General features: G+C 35.1%; 1 protein-coding gene across 4 annotated transcripts in view; it reads right to left on the bottom strand.

Annotated features, from left to right (window-relative positions):
* The window catches only part of AKT3 (AKT serine/threonine kinase 3), a 363075-nt gene that overhangs the window by 194640 nt on the left and 154220 nt on the right, over positions 1–14215 (bottom strand). For 3 of the 4 annotated variants that reach the window (XM_017958446.3, XM_003893691.5, XM_009196315.3), the window contains exon 3: positions 11849–11974. The exons of the other annotated variant lie outside the window; for it this stretch is intronic. In XM_017958446.3, coding sequence (XP_017813935.1) covers positions 11849–11974 — 126 coding nt within the window. The remainder of the gene's footprint in view (positions 1–11848; positions 11975–14215) is intronic. 4 annotated transcript variants of the gene reach the window in all.

Consider the following 14215-nt stretch of genomic DNA (forward strand, 5'->3'; position numbering starts at 1 on the left):
CTTCTATGTCCTCAATACAAACTACTGAACCTGGTAACTACTTGCCTGTCTTCCTTTAAAAACAATCTCCATTGCATCCTCCACCTTTCATAAAAGCAATAATCTAGGAAGCAAATTACCTTTAATTTTTCCTCCAATGGATGGGATCATCTTCAACCAGTCAGAAAAATACTGAAGGATTTTATTACTTTAAGAAAAAAACAACTTCTGACTAAAAAGGGAATAGCAATAGTCGCACGGGTCTTTCTCAGCCTGCAGCAGCTTTGTCTTCCAATGCCCAGGGTTTCAAGAATTTGGTCTATACCCCGTTCCTCTTGCCCTCACCCCAAACTCTTCACTCTGATCCAATGGTGTGACATCTTATTTATTTTTTTTTTTTTTAGCAATCAGTATATGTTAATTGAACACTCTTTTTTTGTATTAACGTTTTTTACATTTTTTTTTTATTATACTTTAAGTTGTGGGGTACACGTGCAGAACGTGCAGGTTGGTTACATAGGTATACACGGGCCATGGTGGTTTGCTGTATCCATCGACCTGTCATCTACATTAGGTGTTTCTCCTAATGCTATCCCTACCCTAACCCCCTACCCCTCAACAAGCCCTGGTGTGTGATGTTCCCCTCCCTGTGTCCATGTGTTCTCATTGTTCAACTCCCACTTATGAGTGAGAACATGCAGTGTTTGGTTTTCTGTTCCTGTCACAGTTTGCTCAGAATGATGATTTCCAGCTTCATCCATGTCCCTGCAAAGGACATGAACTCATCCTTTTTTATGGCTGCACAGTATTCCATGGTGTATATGTACCACACTTTATCCAGTTTATCATTGATGGGCATTTGGGTTGGTTCCAAGTCTTGCTATTGTGAATAGTGCTGCAATAAACATACGTGTGCATGTGTCTTTATAGCAGAATGATTTATAATCCTTTGGGTGTATACCCAGTAACGGAATTGCTGGGTCAAATGGTATTTCTAGTTCTAGGTCCTTGAGGAATTGTCACACTGTCTTCCACAATGGTTGAACTAATTTACTTCCACAATGGTTGAACTAATTTACTTACACCAACAGTGTAAAAGCATTCCTATTTCTCCACATCCTCTTCAGCATCTGTTTTTTCCTGACTTTTTAATGATCACCATTCCAACTGGCATGAGATGGTATCTCATTGTGTTTTGATTTGCATTTCTCTAATGACCAGTGATGACGAGCTTTTGTTCATATGTTCGTTGGCCACATAAATGTCTTCTTTTGAGTAGTGTCTGTTCACATCCTTTGCCCACTTTTTCATGGGGTTGTTTTCTTCTTGTAAAATTGTTTAAGTTCCTTGTAGATTCTGGATATTAGCCCTTTGACAGATAGACAGATTGCAAAAATTTTCTCCCATTCTGTAGGCTGCCTGTTCACTCTAATGATAGTTTCTTTTGCTGTGCAGAAGCTTTCTAGTTTAATTAAATCCCATTTGTGAATTTTGGTTTTTGTTGCCATTGCTTTTGGTGTTTTAGACACGAATTATTTGCCCATGCCTATGTCCTGAATGGTATTGCCTAGGTTTTCTTCCAAGGTTTTTATGGTTTTACAGTTTTAGGGTTTTTATGGTTTTTTGGTCTCATGTTTAAGTCTTTAATCCATCTTGAGTTAATTTTTGTATAAAGTGTAAGGAAGGGGTCCAGTTTCAGTTTTCTGCATGTGGCTAGCCAGTTTTCCCAACACCATTTATTAAATAGAGAGTCCTTTCCCCATTGCTTGTCTTTGTTGGGTTTGTCAAAGATCAGATGGCTGTAGATGTGTGGTGTTATTTCTGAGGCCTCTGTTCTGTTCCATTGGTCTATATCTCTGTCTTGGTACCAGTACCATGCTGTTTTGGTTACTGTAACCTTGTAGTATAGTTTGAAGTCAAGTAGCATGATGCCTCCAGCTTTGTTCTTTTCACTTAGGATTGCTTTGGCTATATGGGCTCTTTCTTGGCATTCCCTTTGAAAACCAGCACAAGACAAGGATGCTCTCTCTCACCACTCCTATTCAACATAGTATTGGAAGTGCTGGCTAGGGAAATCAGGAAAGATAAAGAAATAAAGGGTATTCAAATAGGAAGAGAGGAAGTCAAATTATCTCTGTTTGCAGATGACATGCTTGTATATTCAGAAAACCCCATCATCTCAGCCCCAAATCTCCTTAAGCTGATAAGCAACTTCAGCAAAGTCTCAGGATACAAAATCAATGTGCAAAAATCACAAACATTCCTATACACCAATAACAGACAAACAGAGAGCCAAATCATGAGTGAACTCCCATTCATAATTGCTACAGAGAACAAAATACCTAGGAATACAACTTGAAAGGGATGTGAAGGACCTCTTCATGGAGAACTACAAACCACTGCCCAAGGAAATAAGAGAGGACACACACAAATGGAAAAACATTCCATGCTCATGGATAGGAAGAATCAATATCGTGAAAATGGCCATACTGCCCAAAGTAATTTATAGGTTCAATGCTATCCCCATCAAGCTACCATTGACTTTCTTCACAGAATTAAGGTGTTACTTCTTTAGCCATAGTGACATCTTCTTTTTTGGTCAGAAGAAGGCCGTGAGCAGGGTTTGGGAATGTACCTCACTTTGTTTAGTCGTAAGAAAGAATAGCCCTGACTAATCAAAGTCCTAGGCATTAAATGAAACTAGAAATTTTCCTCCAACCAAACAATAGCATTTGGCCTCAACTGCAAGAGATTGTTATAAGCAAGTTCTCTAAAACCTTTAAGGCTCTTTAAAGAAAGCTCAGTAAAGTGGTTTCCTCCTCACTCCAACGTAATTTAGCTGAAGAAGGAAGAATGATTGCCAGTTAATTTAGCAAACATTACTAACTACCTTCTATCTTATGTTAATACTATTTGGATAGCATTTTACAATGTACAAATTGTTTTCAAATATATATATATATTTTTTGAGTCAAAGTCTTGTTCTGTTGCCAAGGCTGGGGTACAGTGGCACGGACTTGGCTCACTGCAACTTCTACTTCCCGGGTTCAAGCAATTCTCCTGCTTCAGCCCAGTAGCTGGGACTGTAGGCGTGCCCCACCAAGCCCGGCTAATTTTTTTATTTTTAGTAGAGACAGTGGTTTCATCATGTTGGCCAGGCTGGTCTCAAACTCCTGACCTCAAGTGATCCACCCACCTTAGCCTCCCAAAGTTCTAGGATTACAGACATGAGCCACACCACCCGGCTATATGATCTCACTTGCTCCTCACTGTAAGCCTGTAAAGAAGGTATTATTAGCTTCAGTGTTCAAAGATGAGCAAAATGAAAATTAGAGAAGTTATGTGATTTGCCAAAGATCACATAGCTCGTAAAGCAGCAGAACTAAGTCCCAAAGTCAGGTCTTCTGACTACGAATCCAATGATGTTCCAGTATACCAGATATTGTAATAAATGCTGTGAGACTTTTTTAAAATGAGTATACATGGTCACTGTCTTCTACAAGTTTACCATTCCCTTTGATTCTAAATAAGCTCCCACATTTATTCTTATATTCTGATGAAAGAGGCTCAGCAAGTAAAGACTGTAACTAAAAAGATGAGCTTGGGAATACAAATCAGGAAAGGGCTGGGAGATCATGGAAGCTACCAGAGAAGAGGAAGCAGGCTCTAAAACAGAAATCTGATCAGGTCACCTGTAGTGTTATAAGGAAGGAACTATTAAAATAGTGAGATTATTTAATAAGAAACTCAGATGACACACACGGAAAGCTATGATTATAAAGGACTTAACACTGATGAAATCTATCAGAGATGCAGAGGGCTGCTTTCACCCCTAGCAGCTGGATTTGAAACTCTTGACTGCCGCAATCATTTCCATTAAGATGGGATACACTTTTTCTGTTTTTTTTTCTTTCCACATTTGTTGTGTAATGCAAGGAAAAAGTATGAAAGAATGAACATTTTGTTGAATTTCTGTTCTTTTCAAATTGGAGTATGATTTGAATTGGAGCCTGAAGGAAATATGTGACATTGTTACATTATAATTTTCTTAAAAATGATCTCATTTTAAAATAATTTTTACAAAGGTTTTCTCCATTCCCAATTCTAAACTTGGTTTAAGGTTAAATTCTGCAAATACGTGAACATAATCCCACCTATGAAAATAGAAGTGAGAAGCAAAATTTGATTACATTTACGGTAATTCACTTTTTAAGATAAGGCAACTATTCCTTACAGTGGGATACACCGGTTAACAGACATAACTTTCCATTTGTCTAAAAATTTGATAGCATAAAGAAAAAACAAGTATCTAAGGTGACAGATTTATCAATTACCTTGATTTCATTATATGAATATATCAAATAATCACATGTACCTGAAAATATGTACATCTAATACGTATCAATTAAAAATGTTTTTTAAATAAAGTAAATCAAGAAAAAAAAGAAAGCACCAAATCATATGATTAAATGATCTAAAAATCATTAAAAAACACAGGGTTAGGAATTTTGTATGTAATTAAACCGGACTAGAATATAGCACTGTATGTCAAAAAGAAAATGTATAGAACATTAAAAAGTAACAGAAAAAAAAGAATAAAAAGATACAAGGTATAAACATAGTTATTATTTGGGCAAGCATTTAATTGCGGATATATATTAAAAAATAATTCAGCTTCTCCTTGTCAAAAATGGAGAACATCTGAAATTTTTCTAAGCAAAGAGAATGGTATTTGCAAAGGAACTTTTTTTGGAGATGAATCTATCCTATGTATTGCTTCCAAATATTCCAGAAAAGATAATATTTGAAGGTAAGAGCTTGATTAGGAGACTTAACATAATCCAGTAAGGAAGTGATGAAGAACTGAGCTAGGATGGTAGCAGAGAGACTGAAAAGGATGAGGACTAAATAGTATCTTGCTGACTGACTCACGGCCTGTTTGTTTAAGGATGTATCCCCTCCACTGCACACTATAACCAGATAGGTCCTCTTAAAAAAAAAAAAAAGAATACTGATTTGGAAACCAGATGTTCACAAATTTCATCATATTGAAATTCAAGACTTTCCATAATCTGATTACTAACTCTCTAACCTGAGCTTTTATTTCCCTCCAACATAAATTCTCCATCCATCTAGGATATTGCCTATACTATTCACAAAACAAGCTACTCCTTAATACTTGCCTTCATTTGTTTGCTTTTGTTGTTAACCTCACTGAGAATGTCCTCTGTCTTCCAAAAACATAATCAAATCCTCTTCTTCAGGGCTCATGTCAACCCCATCTCATGAGTAAATTCTTAGCCACCCTCGCTAACACTTACCTATTGCTTCTCTCAACTTCTATGGCAGCTACTTTCTACAGAATTCATTTTGGCAATTAATCTCATTTTTCCTGCCATTGCTATATGTTCTATGTGAATGTCTTCCATAGTCAATGACAAATTCTCACATATAAAAATTTTATTATATACTCCTTTCACTATCAGGTATGGGTATAACGATCAATCAACACTTCAAAAGTGAATTATTCTGATCTCTCATAATTCATGTACATTTATATAGTATATACTTACATAGCTTATAGCTTTTCTAGAATTACAAGGTTACTATTCTAGGTTGTATTATGTGTTACACAAGACTAAGAATCAAGTCGTAAGTTTTTCCTCTATCCTCATGTATTAGAAGCATTAATAGGAATCAACTGATTTTTCTACATATTTAAAATCTCTGTAAATAATATTTATTCAAAGATTTTTTTTTTTTTTAAAGGCACAGGGTCTCTCTATGTTGCCCAGGCTGGTCTCAAATGATCCTCCCACCTTAGCCACCCAAGTAGCTGGGATGAGATAAAGATGTTCGTTAGTAGGTTTAAGTCTCATAATTTCCTTACTTTCAAAGAGAGAAAAGTAGGTTAGAGAGTAAATATTTTGGTCATGCACAGTGGCTCACACCTATAATCCTAGCACTTTGAGAGGCCAAGGTGTGGATCACTTGATGATTCCAGGAGTTCAAGACCAGCCTGAACAAAATGGTGAAACCCTGTCTCTATAAAAAATTGGCGAGGTGAGGTGGCACGCAGCTGTAGTCCCCACTACTCAGGAGGCTGAGGTGAGAGATCACTTAAGCTTGGGAGATTGAGGCTAGAGAGAGCTGTAATTGTACCACTGTACTCCAGCCTGAGTGACAGAGTGAGATCTTGTCTTAAAAAAAACAAAAAAGTTAAAGAAGAAAGAAAAAAAGTAAATATTTCATTTCATCTTTTAAAATTGGGCTTACAAATGCAGAATGACCTATATTTTAAGAAGGGACTGAAGAAAGGTTTCAGAGAAGAAAAGAATATTGTCAGGGTGGGGCAATATTTGCAGCATAGAATAAGGTAGAACTCTAGGAGAGGCTTCTTACGACACAGGCTGGCACTTCTCCCATCCCACCACAGAGAGTAAGAAGGAATGCATCAGAAGTAGGATAAGCCCCAGACATACGGGCAAATGCACATGTCCTCCATGTGGGAACTATTCCCACTTTGGCACTAAGCAAGCTAGTAAACTCAACAGAAGTTCACATAAATTGTCAAAATGTTAGCAAGACCATGACTCCTGGATAGACAAACTGTTTTACTCAAAGTAAAATAAAATGCAGCCCTGAGACAACGTATGTATCCTGTATTATCTTTTAAAGTGTATGTTTCTTGTGTATAGATTATCTCTATCCACAATCCTCAGAAATCCATCAAACACTAATTTTGATTAGAGACGTACTATGCTTGAAAACCCTTGTTTTTACTTACATTTCTGTAGCATTACATTGGCACCTACACATGAATAGTTCATATGTGATCCACCCAAAGAAGGGTAAACATCAAATACTGCTATCTACATTCTGTAAGGTTTGTGGAGTTTCCATTCTCCACGCCAAGATATCTAGTAATTTAAGTGTTGGAAATGGGACCCAAAATCAGGTCTCATCACTGTAAATCTACGGAAAATGTCATAATATGGGGGTGGGGGAGGGGAGTAATATTTAAATGATAGTCAAGACATGTGAGTTTTATTCTTGATACTTAACTACCACTACCTAGTAAGGCAACCTTAAAAAGATCACTGAATTTCTAAAGGCTTCATTTTTCTCATCTAAAAAAGGAGAAACCTGGACTAGATGTTTCACACTTAAAAACAGTTATTAAGTCATAAAATACAGGCACTAGGAGATATGAGATAACTAAGACTAAGTTCTTTCCCCTAAAATAACTTGCTGGTCAGTGAATGACACATGCACAGGAACAAGACAACCAAGAAACAACGTGTTAACAACAGAAGACAATAGATTTAAGAAGGGCAGAGAGGAGTAATTTAGCAAGGAATAGGGATGGGAATTAAAATCTGAATTAAATCTTAGAAGACAGAAAATTATCCAGGCAAACAGAGGACCAAAGGACATTCCAATCAAAGGGAACAGCATAAACAAAGTCTCAGAGTGGAAAAGCAGCATAGGTTGTAAAGGGAATTATAAACAGTTCAGTATTGTTGATACATAATTGTAGAGCAGAAGAGAGATGTTGCAAGAGTTGAAAGTAGAGGCAGATTGAAGAGATCTATGATGTATTAAGGAAGCTTAACTTTATCCAGTAGGCAATGATGATCCAAGGCAGGGCTTTCACAGGGGAATGGCATAGTTATGATATAATTTTAGAAAGATCACTTTGATACCCATGTGAAGGAAGAGTATGAGTGGTACAAACTAGAAATAGAGAAGCTAGTTAAGAATCTACAGCAGATACGATGAGGCCTCATTCTGGGGTGATTACAGAAAAGGATAATAGGTTCAAGAAATATGCAAAATCAGCAGGATTAGAAATGGATTGGGAGTGGGGTAAAGATGTGAAGGAGAAAAAAAGGCATGGAAAGCATCCATGTTTTTGATCAGGCAGAGACAGAACTCAGATACTGAGTATAAAGGAAGAAACGGACAAAACTATCTTGAGTTTAGCTTAGGACACACCCGATCAAAAAATATCTAGGTATAGATGTCCAGCAGCCAATTGAACAGAGTAACCTAATGCTCAGGAGAGAGGCCCAGTCTAGAAATTTAAGTGTGGGAGTAAGCTGCAGAGAAGGTTGTAACTGAAATCCCAAAAGTCAAGGTGTCCACGCAAGGGAAGGTACAAAGTGTGAAGGGTCTTCCACCAGAACCCTGATAAATACCAGAATTGTGCATTAGCCTAAGGGGTGGGGGGGAACAGGAGAGAGGTATACCCCAGAACACAGTGGTGAGAGTGGTCACTCCAAGAAGGAGACGTATATCAACAGTATAAAATGCAGCCCAGATACAAATCCAGGAAAAATAAGAACTGAAAAATGTCTACTAGACTTACTGACAGGGTTCATGACATGATCTCCCAAAAGACAGCACCTTAGCATTTGAGAAAACAGCAAAAGCAGGAAGGTCATTCTTACCCTCCTCTCATCCTTCTCACCTGAGACAGGTCATAAAACTTGGCAATAATTTTTTTACCTTCCCCTGAAATAAGTCATAAGATCCCCATATGAGAGATACCCACCCTATACCCAGAGGAAAGGAATATCCTTATTTCTGAAGAAACAGGGACAGAGAAAAGAATCTGACAAACAAGACTTACTAAGTTCCCTTCAGTTTATTACCATTATAATGCCTTAGTCGCTGTGACTATCCACCTCTTCATCAACCCTAAGCATAAAAATACACAAGTTTGGCCAGGCATGGTGGCTCACTCCTGTAATTCCAGCACTTTGGGAAGCTGAAGCAGGTGGATTACCTGAGGTCAGGAGTTTGAGACCAGGCTGGCCAACATGGTGAAACCCCATCTCTACTAAAAAATACAAAAATACAAAAATTAGCCAGGCATGGTGGTGTGCGCCTGTAATCCCAGCTACTTGGGAGGCCCCGGGCGACAGAGTGAGACTGTCTTAAAAAACAAAACAAAACAGTTTATGTGTGTTTGTTTGGGTCTTCAATTCCAAAGGCTGCATTGTCACATAAAAGTTTTATTACTGAAATTTTATGTTATTCTCTTGTTAATCTTCCTTTTGTTATAGGAGCCTCAGCCATGAACCTAAAATGGGAAGAAAAGATATTTCCCTTCCCCTACATTAGCAATTAACTGGTCACTCAATAATTTATTATAAGTAGTTTCAATCAAGTGAGTAAGGGAGGAAGCTAGACTGCAGTGAGATACAAAGTGAAAACAATGAGTATAAGACTAGCTTTTTGAAAAACTTAAATCAGGAGGGAAGCAATTCAAAATTTAATTAAGATTGAAAGTTCTCAAGCCCCTTACAGTTCTCATACTCCGTTTTTCTCCATATAGATAAAAAGCCTATTTTTGTAAAATTTCATTAAAACCCATATTGATTAAATATGAAATAACATCTTTATTTATCGGAAAAACAAGGGACTCGAACTGTAGCTAGCAAAGGGATATATATATATATACACACGTATATACATATATGTATATATACGTGTGTGTGTATATATATATATATAAAAAACATTTCCCAACATATCTTAGAAATACCTTGTAAAATTATCTTTTTAACAATGTACTAAAGGGGGCTAGGGCAAAGGGAAAAGCAATGGTGAAGTAACCCTCTCTTGCACCAACTGTTCCTTCTTTAATTCCTCATAAAGACATTCTTCATTGCCCTCTGCCTGGAATATCCTTCTTCTCTGTTTTAATTTGCTTAACTCCTACTCACTCTTCAAGGACCTGCTCAAAGTCCACCTCAGAGAATCACAGAATGTCAGGGACAAAAAAGGCCTTACAAATCCACTGAATCCAAATGTTTCTAACATGCTGATGAAGAAACTAAATAAAGATCAAAGTTTCAGAGAATAACCTGCCCAAGGTCCTAGTACTTGTAGCTTAAGGCCAGGGTGGAATTTGAACTTCTTCAACTAGTACCCATTTCAGTAGACCCATTACTTCCTCACGTAATTGTTATTTACAGAATTTAAGACTGCAGTAAGTCAAGCGTTAGTGATAATCAATTTTTAAAAATTTATTTAGTGTAAGATCCATGTTACTAATACTTTTGAAAACTAAGGAGCTGACCTACAACTTACTTGTTAGTTTGAGTCAACTACCTACAGCTACTTGATTATACAAGATTACAGATGTCAAATAATATTTATTTCATGGATAAATAAGCTGACTGTCAGTCACTAAATAGGATCCTTCCCCAAGAGTGCAGCATTTATTTCAGCCTCTGCCAGTGGAAGTGTTGGAGCAGATGTTGGCAGACTGTGACATACAGTATGTCTTTAAAACTCGTTGGGGTGTGAAATTTCATAAGGTCAAAAAATGCTGCATTTTGATCAGCAGATACAAGAATTCTGTACTTTTATAAAAATTATTTCAGAAAAACCAATAACATTTGCTAGTAAAATAGATAAACTAAAAAGCTACACTGGTTTTAGGTAGGGCATTGAGATAATATATGCTGCTTATGTTCTAAAAGCTAATTTCTATCACTTTAAAGCAAATGCTCACCCAAAAAGTCTTTAAAATGAAAATGTGTTCTTAAGTCAATACAATATATTATTTCAGTTGACAATAGGGTTTAAAAAATAATTTTCTATTGAAAGAAAGCCATTATTATCTAATGAGCATTTTGGTGGAAAAGAAGATGTTTTTCTTAACTAACACACATACTTCACAGTGATCTCATTTAAAAAAAATATCTATATAAGAATCCACTGATATAAACAGAGAAAGGTTTTTTTTTTTAAGTTAGTATCCATATCGTTCAAATGACTTCACAAATCTTTTAACCCTTTGGTTGTTTTATCTTTTTCTTAAAAAAAAAAAATACAGTAGCCATTCTAACCCACTAACAAGGGCTAACCTGAATAAAACAATAGGAGTAAAAAAAGATCAGGGCTTTTATAATGGTAAAATGAAATTTGTAATATTCAAAGACTTATTTTCTTGAATTTTTTTGTTATATTATTGCACTTTTTAGCTTCAAATATTCCTTATATCTTTTTTCCCCCAAATGTGGCTAATAGATAACATATAACCAAAATCAAAATTAAGGATATTGTCTCATTAAAGATTTTAGCTTATTAATACAGACTAGCCAGATCTTAACACAAGTTTATTTAACTTAACGTAATTTAAAACACTTTAACAAAGTGTTTTAACACTTTAACAAAGAACACTTTAACAAAGAACACTTTAACAAAGAAAGATTCTCTCATTGATTAATTAGTAAATTTGAAAAGTCGGAAGAGCCTGGTAATAACATAACAATAATAATCATAATCATTGTCATTATCATTGTCATGTTTCAGTTTATTTTGTGCTATGTTCATGCAAATACAAAATTTCTAAGTAAGTTTTAAACATTTTTGTTAGATATTTGTAAGGAAGAAAAATTTAACTACGAACATAAAATCTACCCAGAAGATGATTTCTAACATAAATCACCTGTTTCTCATCACACAATCAAAAGAGCTAAGATTATGACAGGAAACTGATTAAAATGCATTAAGTACCACAACATCTTATAACCATGCTAAATCTAACAACCAAGTTCAAAGGTCCTTGTTTTTATTTTATAAAGAAAAACTTGAAGTATATATTTGGGGAATTATATTTATCACATTCAAGTTCTACATAGAAATATTAAATTCTATTGCATTGTATAAGACCAAATATTATCGATAACCTCTATGGTAAGGAACTGAAATTCTATCAAAGCTGAAAATTTCTCTATTAAATATAAATCCAAACTTTTTCACAGGTTTCTCATATATCTTAAGATATCTGACACATAAAATCATAAAAATAAATAAATACAAGGTGAATCAACAATTATAATTAACTTACTTGCCACTGAAAAGTTGTTGAGGGGATAAGGTAAATCCACATCTTGAGGTTTCTCTTTATATCCTATGAATGAGCCATCTGTCTTCAAAAGGAAATATCTTGGCCTCCAGTTTTTTATATATTCTCCTACATGAGGAAAGCACGCATGTTAATGCTGAAAAAAATGAACAGCAGCTTTTATGCAAAAAATAAATTATGGTACAATATATGTCCTACAACATTGGCCTCCAAAAATTTAGTTACGCAATTTTCTTTTAACTTAGCTTACAAAAGAAAATACATAAGCCTACAATTAAGATTCAATAAAAACCCAAACATGCTTTGTTTTTAATGATTTCACACTTTGATAATTCATTTGCACCATTATTCCTTCAGAGAATCATCTGAGTACACATTTTGTTCAGTTTTTCATTTTATCAGATGGTTGTCAGAGCATATTTTCAGCTGCTTTACAAAGCCTTGGTAAATCATCCACACAATATCAATGAATTTCCATTAAAAACACTTATCATAAGAGGGGCAAGAAATAGATGTTTCTCTTCCACTAATTGTGCCTTTTTTTCAAAAAAGAAAGAAAGAAGTCTATTTTCATTAATAAATCTAGACTATAACTTGTTTAAGCAACATTTTATTGTTCTTCATAGAAAAATAACCTTTTTGCAATGCTGTACTTAAGAAAACGAAAGCACATGGGTTAACAGGGCTTTAAACGATATGCAAACACACACACAAACATAATAACTATTAATATATGGTACAGTGTCAAGTACATAATAGTCAATAAATGTATACTTTATTAGAACTTAATATAAGATACCACCTAGCCACCAAAATACACATTTTTAGCAACCACATTACCATTTGCTTACCTACTAAAGGACAACTTCTAATTTTAAGCAACAGAGGTGCTCCATGATGCTACAAGAGCTAGAAGGCTATCTGGTATTGATTCAGTTCTCTACTGGTTATTTCTACCTGCTGATTAAATCTCAAATGCTCAGGCAAAGAATTACAAAAATATTGAAAACAGTTCAATTTTCCCTATAAATCAGCTTCTTCCTGTGACCCAAACTCAAACCCAACATCTGACGGCTCCCCTCATCACAGGTCAATACTGCCATCAAAAGTCTCTCTGATTGAGCCCAATCTAATTGAACCCTTATTATATTATATCTACCCTTCTGTTAAAACTGTTTTTCCCCACTCCACTCATTCCCCACTTCCATCCTAATGTATCTATCACCTCCAGATTAATCTTGTGTGTACCACTTTATCACTTTTCTGCTCAAAATATCCTGTGACTCCTTACTACTTACTGTAAAGTACAGTCTCTTACCATAAAGTGTAATCCAAATATTTTACTATAAAAGGCACTCTCACCCCAACATGTATTTCAGATGTGGAATCATTCCTCTCAATCAGCAATTCTTAAACTTCTTATCTTAGAACCTCTTTATACCCTTAAATATTACTTACAGCACCAACAAATTTTGTAGATTTTTATCTATGTTTACTGTATTTGAAACTGAAAATAGATTTTATAAATTTTTACTTCATTTGAAAATAAATTTATTACATATAACAAATAATACATTTTTATAAAAAATAACTATTTTCTTAAAAAAAAAAAAAAGAAAGAAAGAAAAACGCAAAGACTGGCACTGCTTTCCATTTTTACAAATCTATTTAATGTCTGGCTTAATAGAAGACAGCTGAATTTTCTTAACTGTTCCTGCCTTCAAACTGTTGCAGTATGTTGTTTTGGTTTAAATTTAGGGGGAAAAATCTGGTTCAAACAGATATGAAGCTGAAAAAGGGAAAAATATTCAGATAGTTATGGATATCATTCTTTGATACTACACCAGAATTCAACAAGGGATAATTTCTAAAAGGTTAGTTGCAACGTAGAATTTGAAATTTTATCAATGAACTTTCTGTACTGTTATGTGAAAATCCATTGATCTATATTGGACTTTGAATGAATCTTTAACACTGTATATAATTTTATAACATTATGCATTGGTCACATAGAAAACACTGGCTTATCGTGCTATGCTGATCTTCCTAATGTTGACACATTTCATTATACAATCACATTTGTTATCAATACCAGTCTCACGAAAAAAGTAAACATTGGAAAGCTGACAAGCTCATGACAACAGATCTGTTTTCCCAAATTTAATCTTTGCTTAAAAGCTCAATTTCCATCAGTGACAGCATATACTGTGAGTTGTTTTCCTTGCAGTGATAATTCTCTACATGCCCAAGCTGGTACCTACCACTTAATGCTCACTCATGATTTATTAAACAAATGAATAAATAGAGGATATGTAGATCAGTGTCTTCCACATAAGTATGTAAGGGCAA

Source organism: Papio anubis, chromosome 1 (genome assembly GCF_008728515.1).
Source record: "Papio anubis isolate 15944 chromosome 1, Panubis1.0, whole genome shotgun sequence".
In the NCBI taxonomy this organism is placed as follows: Eukaryota; Metazoa; Chordata; class Mammalia; order Primates; family Cercopithecidae; genus Papio; species Papio anubis.